Source organism: Dermacentor silvarum, chromosome 5 (assembly GCF_013339745.2).
Source record: "Dermacentor silvarum isolate Dsil-2018 chromosome 5, BIME_Dsil_1.4, whole genome shotgun sequence".
NCBI lineage: Eukaryota > Metazoa > Arthropoda > Arachnida > Ixodida > Ixodidae > Dermacentor > Dermacentor silvarum.
This window is the reverse complement of record NC_051158.1, coordinates 123453201-123466302: the sequence shown is the minus strand read 5'-3', so window position 1 is coordinate 123466302 and position 13102 is coordinate 123453201. Positions and strand designations below refer to the sequence as shown.

Genomic DNA, 13102 nt, shown 5'->3' with positions numbered 1-13102 from the left:
GTAATGTTGAAGAAGGAATTTCTCACGTTAGCGTATTTTGACCAGGGCTCAAGGCGACTGAATTCTTTGAAGGACTTGAATAAGGGGCCCCTTGCCATGAAGAGAGGCAGACACTCGCCTCCAAATACAAGTAACTGGGTGATGTTGCATTGGTCTCTGGACCAATACAGCATTTTGAAGGAGTACACCCACTGGAAGGCACCGTGATTCTTCAAAAAGGCGGACACATCGTCGTCGATGTGTCCACTACAGATGTGCCCGCTACAGAATGTGTACGTACAGAATTCTCGTGCACGTATTTCGCCCTAGCGTATTCGAGCACGCTTATTGAGGCATCAACAGCCAAGATCATGTCGACTGTTTCAGTCCAAAGACAATCTTAACAAACTCTAGCAGGTCCCTCAGCAAAGGTACAAGGTGGCAGAATTATCAGATAGGCACAGCGACACTGGACAAACATACCTACGTTACAGATAAGAAAACAAGTAAAAAGAAATCGAATACACGCAGTGTAGTTTTGACAGCCTTGGCGTGATGGTCTACTCCGATAAAGCAGTCGACATTTATACTGACGAGAGCTACTCTCAGGCACAAAAATCACTTTTGCTGGTGTCATAATGATCAATGCACGTTTTACGCATTAAATTCCAAGGTTGTGAATTATCTGAGCTCCGGATGTATACTGTGAAAGCAGTCCGTTGGGAATTACCAAATGAGTCACCTTGATGAGAGCACGTTTTCGGGCGGAGCATATTATTCTTGACCAAAACTTCAGCGGTGTAAGGGACCAGTCCTGCCGAGGAGATAGCTTCAGTCAGGTAGGCGTGCTGCTGTTTTTGGTCGACTATGCTGTGGCTCTTTAGTACGACTTGCAGAAGGACCTGCGGTGCGCATGATTTACAGTAGGGTGCCTCTCGAGCTCCATCAGTTTGTGGCGCGACAAGATCGATGGTTTTCCCGAATAGCAGAATGACGCTGAGTTCTAGCCTTGCTTAACACGCTGATGTTATCGGGATGCGTCACACGTTAAGCACACTGCGAGACGAATATCGTGGCGACGGCGCTGGTTGACATGCTTTCGTAACCACAAGGCAGGGCCCAAGCCAGCCAAGACCACCCTTCTCGATTTGAATTCGCCTTTGCTGCTTACTGTCTGTCTCGGTAGCAAGAAATAGCCGTTGCAGTGGGTGAGCAGCTAAGGCGCGGCACTGCTACGAACAAAGTCCACCCCAACCGCGGTGGCTTTATTTCAATGGGGGTGGAACGCACAAACTACCATGTGCTGTGCAATGGGGGGACATTAAAGATCCCCAAGTGGCCCAACTAAATTAATTCGCCACTACAATGTGGCTTATAATCGAACCGCAGTTCCGGCACGCAATACACGTGTGTATATTTAAATATTGGCAACAAATAAAAAAAGTTGGGAGATAGCACACCCTGTGGGAATCGATTTTATGCAAAGCAGTGTTACCAAGTTAACGAAACGACCATGAGAGCTCCAAGACGTAGGCAGCTGTTTCATTACATGCATGTCATGAAACATATCATGCATGTCATGACATTTATGTCATGAGTCCTCAGCAGTCCCTTTACCTACACGTACGAGACGTTAAGGCGAAATCCTAATACCCCTGACATACGGGCACTCAAATTTCCTTTAGGTAAGGGGTCATCTACCGGAAAGGCGTTCAAGCGCAGTGACACACGACAAAGGAGTATCTCCTCACGGCAAAGTTCCTTTGCGGGAGGGAGCCTCCGTGCCTCCGCCAGTATGGTGGCGCCATCTACGTAAGATGCCGGCAAACGCAGCGTACGCAGGCGCAGACGACGATATGCGGTTCAGACGAGGTGCGCAATCAACGCGCTCCCGAACTGCCGAGCCTCCGCAAGTATGGTGGCGCCATCTAGTTAAGGTACCTGCTAACGCGGCGCGCCCGACAGTGTAAGTTGTTGTAAGGCTTGCTCGGGCTCAGCAGACTGCTGTGCAGAGAGAATTACAAGCCGCAGCTCGCCGTCGACGCCGGGCGGAACAGTTCAGATCGTTTTCTTCAAAACAAGGCAAACAGACTGCCGCGAAGACCCTGTTGTGCATGGTGCCCAAATTGGAGCTACTCTTGAGCCGCTCCACCAGATTACGCTGTGACAGTGCTTCGTGTGCCGCGCAGGCCTGTGACTTTTTTGCTAAGTGATGCTTATTACTATGACTTCTACCATCATCCTTTAGTGTTTCCTTCACATAGTACCCATGTCAGAACCCATTTCAGTGGTTTTTATGTGTTAATCTTTTTGCCGAGTCATTGTCATTTCTGCTGACTCATGGTCATGATTATTACTTGTACCACCATCCTTTCGGGTTTTATTCACCTAGTACACAGGTCCGAACCCACTTCAGCGGTTTTTGAGTGTAAATTTTTTTCGATGAGTCAATGTCATTTTTGCTGAGTCATGCTCATGACTATGACTTCGACCATCAACCTCTAGCCTTTTCCTTCACTTAGTACCTCATACGAACCCATTCATTGTTTTTCGAGTGTTATTTTTTTTCACTGAGCAATGGTAATTTTTGCTGCGTCATGCTCATGACAATGCCTTCTGCTACCAACCTGTGGCTCTTTCCTTGTTTTGGTACCACATCCGAACCCATTCCATTGGTTTTTTAGTGTTTATCTTTTCTCGCAGTTTCATTGTCTTATTTGCTGAGTCATGCTCATGACTACGACTTCGACCATCAATCTTTAGCCTTTTCCTTCACTTAGTAGTTCAATCGAACCCATTTCATTGTTTTTTGAGTGTTATTCTTTTTCCCTGAGCAATGGTCATTTTTGCTGTGTCATGCTGATGACAATGCCTTCTGCTATCAACCGTTTAGCCTTTTCCTTGTTTTGGTACCACATCCGAACCCATTCCATTGGTTTTTGAATGTTTATCTTTTCTCGCAGAGTCATTGTCTTTTTTGCTGAGTCATGCTCATGACTACGACTTCTACTATCATCCTTTAGTGTTTCCTTCACTGAGTACCCACGTCCGAACCAATTTCAGCGGTTTTTGAGTGTGAATCTTTTTTTTCGCTGAGTCGTCAGTTTTCCAGAGTCAAGCTCATGACTATGACTTCGGCCATCAACCTTTAGCCTCTTCCTTCATTTCGTACCTCATCCGAACCCGTTCCATTGGTTTTTGAGTGTTAATCCTTTTTTGCTGAGCAATTGTCATTTTTGCTGTGTCATAGTCATGTGTGTCATAGTCATGACTGACTTCGGCTATCAACCTTTAGCCTTTTCCTTCTTGTAGTGCCACATCCGAACCCCTTCCATTGATTTTTGAGTGTTAATATTTTCCGGAGTCATTGACATTTTTGCTGAGTCATGTTCATGACTATGACTATCATCCTTAAGTGTTTCCTCCCCTTAGTACCCACGTCCGAACACATTTCAGTGGTTTTTGAGTGGTAATCTTTTCTCGCTCGGTCATTTTCATTTTTGCAGAGTCATGATCATGTCTATGACTTCTGCCATCATCCTTTTGCTGTTTCCTTCACTTAGTGTCAGTGATTCGTTAGTGTTAATCTTTTTTCGCTGGGTCTTTGTTATTTTAGGTGGCTGTTTTATGACCTACATGACACGCATGTCATCACCTATCATTTATGTTTGTCATACACTCTTGTCATACCATGCCAATTTTGATACCTACGACCATGCGACCACGAAGATGTAGGCGGCTATTTCGTTACCTACATTACACACATGTCATGACAGTCATGTGATGACCTATCATTTATGTTCGTCACACACCCTTTTCATACTATGTCAGTTTTGGTACATACCAAGTTAACGAAACGGCCGTGGGAGCACGAAGACGTAGGCGGCTAGATAGATCGATAGATAGATGGATACTGTCAAAGTGGCAAATGTTCGCCAAGAAATGTTTCGCAGTTTAATACCGAAATCACCCATCGCTTAGAGCAGCCTCACGGTGACGACAAGACATTATTATTTATTATTCGCTATTACTGCTACCAACTTTTTGTTTTGATGCTGCTAGGCCAAGAGAGTGGCACTGAACTGGGAATGAGTTTTGATTTACACATAGAAGAGGACGCCGCAACATTGGTGTGAGGGATACGTTGACAGAGCAGAACGCTCTAAAAGCCACATTTATCACTACATCAAAAAACGTTGTCGCAGTTTCACCCGAAAGGTGAAGCATCAATTGTGATAGCAAATTAGTAGAGAGCTATACGGAGTAAGGATAGTATTTTTATCAGGTGTAAAATCTTGGACATGCAGCAGCACCAGCAACGCGCAGAACTGTTGTAGACGCCGTCGGCGTTTTGCCCGCGTTCGCACCGAACGCGTGCGGCGTTGGTGACTGGTGCCGGTGCCTCTGGGGGCGGCTGGGAGGTTTTCGACGAGATCAGAATGAGATACTCGTCGAGCAGCGTCGGAAATCTTGCCCACCTTCTCGCCTCGCAACGTTTTTGTATAAATGTGCGCATTTTGTGCCGCAGCTAAACGTCGCCACCCCTGCCTCCCTCCCATCCCCCGACGGCCTTTAGCGCGACGGCAGAAGTTGCGTTTGCTCTCTATATACGGTAATTGTAAAGGAGGAAAGAGACGCCTAATTCTGCAGCCCTTCAGGGAGCACGGAGCAGAACGCGCGTTTGTTCCCCGACGTGCCTTCGCTCATCGTGAAAGCGCGCGTCCCTCGCGCCCTTTCACTCGCACATGCAGCGTCCGGAGCGCGGCGATGATTTCATCGCCGTGGACGTCATACGGAACCTCACGACGACGGTGACGGCGCCGCCGACGGCAGAAATCGGCTTTGGAGTGTCCATATAATTGCTATCGCAATAATATGATCATACGCTCTAGCAGGGTATGCGATGAAAGTATGTTGAAGTAATTAGCTTTCGGCGTGTGTTCCTTGGTTTCCCGGCGAGACGACGAAAGTGCAAAGAGCCTGGCGCATCAAGCATAACGCGAAGCTGAAAGTCTCTACCGGCCCCTCGTTGGGCTGCTAAGTGCAACGTCGTTGGATCGAATCCCGGCCACGGCGGGCGCATTCCGATGGGGGCGAAATGCAGAAAACACCCGTGTACTTAAATTTAGGTGCATGTTAAAAACTCCAGGTTGTTCAGATTAACCCGGGGTCCCCCATTACGGCGTGCCTCATAATCAGATGGTGGTTTTGGCACGTAAAACCCACAATTTCGTCTGCCGGCTCACTGCAGACAGCCCGCACGCTAACCCTTAGCTCATGACAATGAAAATTGATAACAGATTAACAGGGCTTTCATGCTGTCTATTAAATGCACTTACCGCAATAAAATTTCCAGCAAAGCCGTTAAGGGCTCAGTCTCCGATGGTCGTGTCCGCGTGCAGAAAAAAATTTGCCGCGTATCTGCGTGCTTCGCTGCAAATGTCGTCGAAAGACAATTCTTCTGCCGGCCGTACTACATGAGTGCTGGTCTGATCCGCGGCCACCCGTGATGCTGTTCTCGTACCATTTCCGTCCTGGCATGACGGTTTGTTTGAACAGATTTCATTTTACCGCATTATTTCATCAAGCGGCCATTTATGTTTTGCCCTGCCTCAGACAAGCGCTTCCTTTATGTTGAATCGGCCGCATCTGGCTGGCATTGATAAAATTGAGGAGGCGCTGCGTGAGGCATGGACGCCATCTGGCAATACATCGGGAAACATGAGCTTGTGCAGAGGGTTTCCTTCCTCCATGGCAGAGGGCGCTCGTCGGCGCGCAGTCGGGGAACGTCGTTCGTCGGCGCGCATAGCATGGAATTTTCAGCGCAGCTTAAGAAACTAGGGTCTTTAGAGTTACGTATCTATGTATTTTCTATTAAAGGAACACACCTCCTAATACTTACCTAGTGATGTTGCGCCTCAGATATGCGTAATATTTACTTTGTGATCGATAACGTTCACAAGTATGAACAGCCGTACCAGTTTAAGTAGTGTGGGCGGTAAGCAAGTGGTCCAACTTTGGCCGGGTGGCTGAATCGGGTGACAGACAGACAAACAGACAGACAGACAGACCAAATTTTCAGCGTTTAAGTTCCCCAAGAAAGACTATCGTCTTTAAAAAAAACTATCATTGGTCGTATGCTGTATGTGCGAGTGAAAGCGCGCGAGGGACGCGCGCTTTCACTCACACATACAGCGCATGGGAGCAGCGCATGGCAGAAGAGGCTGCCGTGAGCGAACGTAAGCGCGAGCGATCGTGCCCGTAAGGCCGATCCTGTGTAGCCGCAACGGCAGAGCCTCTGACCGTCTACTACAGCGATCACAAGGCAAATACTGTGCAAGTGTAGAGTCTTCCGTGAAAGTGTGAGTCTGTGCGTGCAACCAAGGGCTACATGATCTAAAAGAAAGGCTATGCAACTTAAAGAGATGTGTCTTCATTCAACTTGAACGTTCAAAAATACAATCCATAACAAGCAATCAAATTACATATGCATCGCATCGCGTCGCTCAGCATTTCATGGGCTTTATGCGTGGTCGTTGGCTTTGGACTTTGATTAAGCTTTGCACGGGAGAAAGCTTCGCGTTCGACCATCTTTCTTTAAGGATAGAGCTTTGATTTTTTTCTTTTCTTCTGCGGGTGAAGACCTCGGCTTCACCAAACTTTTCGAGCCGAGATCCCGTCAAAGCATCTGCGTTAGTGTAAAACAAGCGAGCATTCTTGGTAGGTACATTGACAACACTGTTCGATGAGCTTGACCTTGTTCATTTGATCTCGCTGATAGCGGCAGAAGACCTTAGAAATGTTATCAATTGAGCCCCAGCACATATCACAACGAATTCACTCACATCGAATTCACTATTGAAAATCTGGACACCGTTTCCACCAATAATTGCCACAGCTCAACATGATTTCCCCAATTCGTGACGAAGTGGTTCCACCTTTTTGAAAAAAAACGTATTGTATCACATTGTTTGTCTTGCAGTTTGGGTATAAAAAACATGGCTCTTACTTTACGACGAAGAATGCTTTGTCTTGTAGTTTAGGTACGCAAAACATGGCGCTTATCTTATCGTTTTTTATACAGTTGGAGTCACACATGTGCTTCATTTGCGTATAAGCCAGACGTCCCAGGAAGGAAATATGGTATTACTTTTATGACATCGGTGAGAGAAAACGAGGACACATGCCTCACACAGCTAGTCCAAGTAATTGTCCAAAAACGTTTCTACGCAATGAAGAATTTACTGGCAACACGATAGTTTTATTGCAGACTATCAAGAGAGGGGGGGGGTAAAGCAAGATTCGATAAAATCACAGGGAATATAAAGGTAAGAGGAAAAGGAAGTGGGAGAAAACAACCTGCTTCTGTTGAGAGTCGAAGCCAACACGTTGAAGATTAGGCGCGCCTGTGTATGCGGAGGAGGGGGATTTCGCTCCCATATGCGACGAGGTTTCACTTTTTTGTTGTCGTCGTAATTATAATTCACAACTTCAAAACATAATTGAAAGTACAGATATTTAACTATGCTTTCCTTCCTATCATTATCTGTGGACTTCATGTGCATGCATACGAAGGGTTCATAAATGCTATGGCTTTACGGCGTGCACGAGGAATCTTGATGACAAAACCGGACCGCCTCCTCTGCTGTATGATTCGCGCCATTTAGGTAGGTGCGTCGACAGCGCATCCAGGAGAGCAGGCTTCTCGTCGTCCCTCAGGATCGACAAAAGTGGATTGGCTATCTCGGCCATCCCTGCATGGATGAGGGAAAGAGAACGCTCACTGTCGGTAGGATAAACATGTGATGTTGTCGTGAATCATTTAGCTCAAGACAACCATATTCATAGGAGCACATTGGTTACCACGTTTGTTTCGTGTCTATGGCAAAACGTCTTGTGTAAGCATTTTAGAATCATTGTATAAAGCATATACGGTAGAATGCAGTCTATTCTTTGAATTTATAGATCTTCATAACAGGCTGTAGCGTGTCCATCACAAGATGTACAACGTGAGAGAAATATCACATAGGCACAGTGACACATCAGCAACATACCGATGAAACATGTGATGTTGTCGTGAATCATTTAGCTCAAGACAACCATATTCATAGGAGCACATTGGTAGCCACATTTGTTTCGTGTCTATGGCAAAACGTCTTGTGTAAGCATTTTAGAATCATTGTATAAAGCATATACGGTAGAATGCAGTCTATTCTTTGAATGTATAGATCTTCATAACAGGCTGTAGCGTGTCGATCACAAGATGTACAACGCCAGGGAAATATCACATAAGCACAGTGACAGAGCAGCAACATACCAACAATGCTCCATATAATAAAAACCAGCATGAAACGACAAATCCGGTAAAGTAGCCTACATTTACATTGATGAAGGCTACTCTCACACTCACAAATTCATCAACATTCTTGTTTCTTAAGCTTCAATGCAAGTTTTGTTCATTAAATTCCAAGCTGGTAATTTCTCTGAGCCCCGGATGTATTTAGTGAAAGCAGTCTGTTGAGAATGGTCTAAAGAGTCACCTTGATAGGCGCCAATTCTTCTGCGGGGCAATACATTCCTGACCAAAACTTCAGCGGTATAAGGGACCAGTCCTGCCGAGGCAATAGCTTCGGTCAGGTAGGCATGCTGATCTTTTTGGTTGACTATGTCGTGGCTCTTTGGTACGGCTTGCAGAAGGACCTGCGAGGTGCATGATTTACAGTACTGTGCGTCTCGAGAACAATCAGTTCGTGGCGCGAGAAGATTGATCGTTTTTCCGAGCAGTACAACATTGAAGAGCACACATTAAGCACACAGCGAGGCGAGTCTCATGCCGCTGACAACGGTGCCTGCTCACATGCTTTCTTAACAGCATGGCAGCACCCTAACGAGCCCGGACCACCATTCTCGATTTAAATTCACCTTGCTGCTTGCTCTCTTTTCCTGGTAGCGGCAAGTAGCCACTGAGGTGGGTGAGCAGCTATGGCTACGAACTTGCACGGCTATGAACCACGTAGATCTCGATCGCCATGGCTTCATTTCGCTGGGAGGGAAATCCACAAACGCCCATGTGCCTACCGTGCATTGGGGGGACGGTGAAAATCCCCAAGGGGTCGAAATAATTCGATCCCTTACTTCCACGTGCCTCAAAAAAAACCGTGGTGTTGGCATGCAAAACAACAGAATGTATTTAAATATTAGCAACAAATAAATGCCGAAATCACCCATCGCTTAGCGCAGCCTTACGACGAGGACAAATCATTAGCAATGATTAGTCGCAATTGCGGCTATCACGCTAAGGGAGTGGCACAGCACCGGGAAAGCGTTTTGATATACACATAGAAGGGGACGCCACAGCATTGGTGTTCAGGATGCGTCGACACGGCAGAACGCTGTAATAGCCTCATTCATATCCATGCAGCAACAATTTCATCATTTATTCTGGCAGGGTATGCGATGAAAGTATGTGGAATTAGCGATCTCTCGGCATGTGTTCCTCGGATTCCCGGGGAGATGGCGTATGCGCCGAGAGCATGGCGCATCACGCATACCGCAGAGCTAAACGTATCTATCAAACACGTTAAAGACAGCCGGTGCGCTAACGCATATCTTATGGCAATGTATATTGACAGCACATTAGCAGGGCCTCCATGCTGTGTATTACATGCACTTACGGCAATAACATTTTTTTTCACAATATCGGCTAAGTACACTTCTTAAATAGTCAAAATAATCACTCGAAAAGATGTTGCATCCAGGAATGAAATTACATAAACACCGGACAACCGCTTAAGGACACTCGACATGGCTCTATGCAATAGCCAAAGCGACACATTAAATTTTCACGACGATTGAGCTTGTAATGCTGCTCAGAATGTCTTTAAATATTTCTGGAAATACTTCTGTACGAATGTAGTTGAAATCGGCTGCATGTATACACGTATATGCTGGATAAAACACACAAGACATAACCTCAACATGTTTTATAAAAAGCAATGTCTTTTGACGTTTTGCAATCGGAAAAACGCGATCATATACTAATTAATACCCAGCAGATTTTATTACGACTGAAACCTTGGAAACCTCAAGAACTGTATTATACTTGGTAGAAGTAATGAAGATGCTGAACATACTGTCCTGTACCCTGTACTATTTCCGGGCATATACGTCCTTTTTTAAGAGAGTCGCCAGGCCGAGCGCCCTTATTACCTGCCAGTGCCACCCATGAAAACACGTACGCTATACGAAGCTGTACTAGGCCTCGTTCACACAGCCTTCATCGGTCACCGTCTTGCACTGGTTCCAATAAGGTGCATTTTTTCGACGCATTTTCCCCAAATTTATCTGATGATTACTGCCGGCGGCTATGCATTTATCATTGTATCAATATAGCGAAATCACGTATTGTCATCGTCGTAATTAGCTAAGTATGAGGCGTCTACTGCAGTGACACTCATCTTTCGGGCATCCCTGAAAATTCCAGGGTGCCCTACGTGGATGAATGCGAAATCATTACGACGTTTCTCCGATGGCACCTCGGCTTCGTTCGCGTACTTGCATGGACGTTCAAAAAAAGCAAGGCGCAGCTTCTGGCTGGGAAGTCAAGTCGAAGGTTCGGCCATTGGGGCGCAGCACAAAACTGACCGAAATCACCGCACTGACTGCCAGCGCAGCGACGTGTGGCGCGATAGGTAGACAGGCCACACCGTTGCCGCTTCCCAGCAATTGCAGCTTATGCAACCATAATCTTTACCGGGAAATGCTTGCGGCAAACGCTATGCGCGAAGGCGAGCTTTCTGGTTCTTTGTTTCTTTCCCCCGCACGGCTGGCGCCACCGCTGCCGTGGATGCGCGGAGCTGAGCGCCATCTGGTGGTGCATGAAGGAACCCAGCGGCCCCCACTTCAGCGCGCCTTCCCTTTATCGGCTGGGAACATGTGACTTTTTGTGCAATCTACAGGGACGCCGGCGGATTTTCCTCTTCATGAGCCATATAATACACATGAGCCAGTAATAACACGTGGGGCCGTAAATCGGCCCCGCCTCGGAGCCAGCGCATGGCCTCTGAAATGCAAACGGTGGTCATTGTATCAAAGTCGGTTATTGTATCCGTCCATCGGCACCCAAGAAATGTGGGCCGATTCCGGAGATAGTGAAATACCAGGCGACCGTGGCCCGATTTTGAACTCTTACCCTATACAGGGGGACAATGAGCAGTTTAAGCCTATTGTGTGCGCACTTCACAGCGGACGTCAGGCGTGTCGTGATAACGAGTCATTCATTGTGCACCCAACATTATGCGCATTGGTGTAAAATATTCCGCGCTTCAGTTTAACACCCTTTAAGGACGTCTACGTGCCTAGCACAAGACAAATCGCATAAAACAGCGTTTTCCTCAAAACGTTCACCGGAACACCAATGCATTTCGTCGGACTCTGAAAACTAATATCTCGAGACTGGTTCTGTCCTGAGAATTTGTTCCATGTGACAAAAGTACAAAATTGTAGACCAACATAAAAAACTCTCCATACAGCTTTCAGTTGCTCATTACATGCTGCATATAAGTGTTTTTCAGAGCGTGAAAGAAGCTCGCGAATACACGCAAAATTGACGCGCGACTGGCCACTCGAGGCACTTTGCGTGTATTCGCGGTCTTGTTTCAAGCTCGGAAAAGCACTCTTATGTAGCACGCATTGAGGCACTGAAAGCTCTGTCGGGAGTACTCAAGGAAAGGTAACGCATTCAAACGGGCCATTATCTTTCTTGGCCGATGCTTCGTTTTATTGAGTTGGCCTTCTTAGGTTACTTCCGCATGGTGCTCTACAATTTTGTCATTGAAACCTTTTATCTAATTGTAATATTTGAGAAGCTGATAAATTTATTATGACGAATTCTGTAATTCGGCTAAATGCAAAAAAATTGTCTGAGTATCTTCAAGCGACGGCAAACAACACTACCATGGTTCTGTCTAGCTACGTGACATTTGCATATTTTTAGAGGTTTGCCAAAGTTACGGGAAACACCCTGTAATATATATATATATATATATATAATCAGAAGCCAACAAACAATGACACCAAGGAAAACATAGGCGATATTACTTGTACTTACTAATTGAACTAAAGAAATGATAAATTAATGGAAATGAACACGGATGAAAACACAACTGTCCGCAGGTGGGAAACGAACCCACCGTCTTCGCATTAGGCGTGCGATGCTCTCACCATTGAGCTACCGCGGAGGCGTTTTCCCATCCACTTTCTGGGGTATTTATGTTTTACAAATAGAACTAACCCTGGGAGTGTTAACCAGCGCCACCACTCACAAACCTTGGGGCGGATGTGGAACATCCTTTCTGCCGAAGGCGTCACAAGCACGTGATTGTTTTTTTTGGGGGAGGGTGATAACAACTGGTCAATAAACGCACATATGCTACCTGGAGGCATCAATGTTGCCGGATTCGAGCCCTCGTTTTGTAATGAACGAGAAGAAATGGAACCGAGGCCCGATTTTTATTAATGATATCATAAGAAGCCAACAAAAAATGACACCAAGGACAACATAGGGGAAATTACTTGTACTTACTATTTGAACTAAAGAAATTATAAATAAATGGAAGTGAAAACGGATGAAAAAACAACTGTCCCCAGGTGGGGAGCGAACCCACGTCTTCGCATTTGCATTTCGCACACGGGTGTTTCTGCTTTTCGCCTCCATCTGAATGCGGCTGCCGCGGCCGGGATTCGATCCCGCAAACTCATGCTCAGCTGCACAACGCCTTAGCTAGCTGAGCCACCGCAACGGCTACCGAGTGACCCAGGTCGTCTGGAAAACGATTGGAGACTGTAGATAGATAGGTAGATAGAGAGATACATAAATAGATAGATAGATAGATAGATAGATAGATAGATAGATAGATAGATAGATAGATAGATAAATAGATATATTACTTCCCGCACAAAAAAGTGCGGGAAGTAACCTAAGAAGGCCAACTCAATAAAACGAAGCATCGGCCAAGAAAGATAACGGCCCGTTTGAATGCGTTACCTCTCCTTGAGTACTTCACACAGTTTGCGAGGGCCAAATATCCATGTATGTAGTTTCTAACTGTTTTTCCGCCTACCT

The 13102-nt window shown here is 46.1% G+C and overlaps 1 protein-coding gene and 1 non-coding gene across 4 annotated transcripts in view; both read right to left on the bottom strand.

Annotated features, from left to right (window-relative positions):
* Positions 1 to 7366: 7366 nt before the first annotated feature.
* LOC119454388 (juvenile hormone acid O-methyltransferase-like) overlaps positions 7367 to 13102 on the bottom strand; it is a 124385-nt gene continuing 118649 nt past the window's right edge. For all 3 annotated transcript variants that reach the window (XM_049668443.1, XM_049668442.1, XM_049668444.1), the window contains 2 exons: positions 8520 to 8679; positions 7367 to 7733 (listed from right to left, as the gene is read on the bottom strand). In XM_049668443.1, the coding sequence (XP_049524400.1) occupies positions 7567 to 7733; positions 8520 to 8679 (327 nt within the window). In that variant the 3' untranslated portion in view covers positions 7367 to 7566. The remainder of the gene's footprint in view (positions 7734 to 8519; positions 8680 to 13102) is intronic.
* Trnar-ccu (transfer RNA arginine (anticodon CCU)) lies at positions 12146 to 12218 on the bottom strand. The gene has a single exon. It is a non-coding gene; the product is annotated as a tRNA-Arg (tRNA).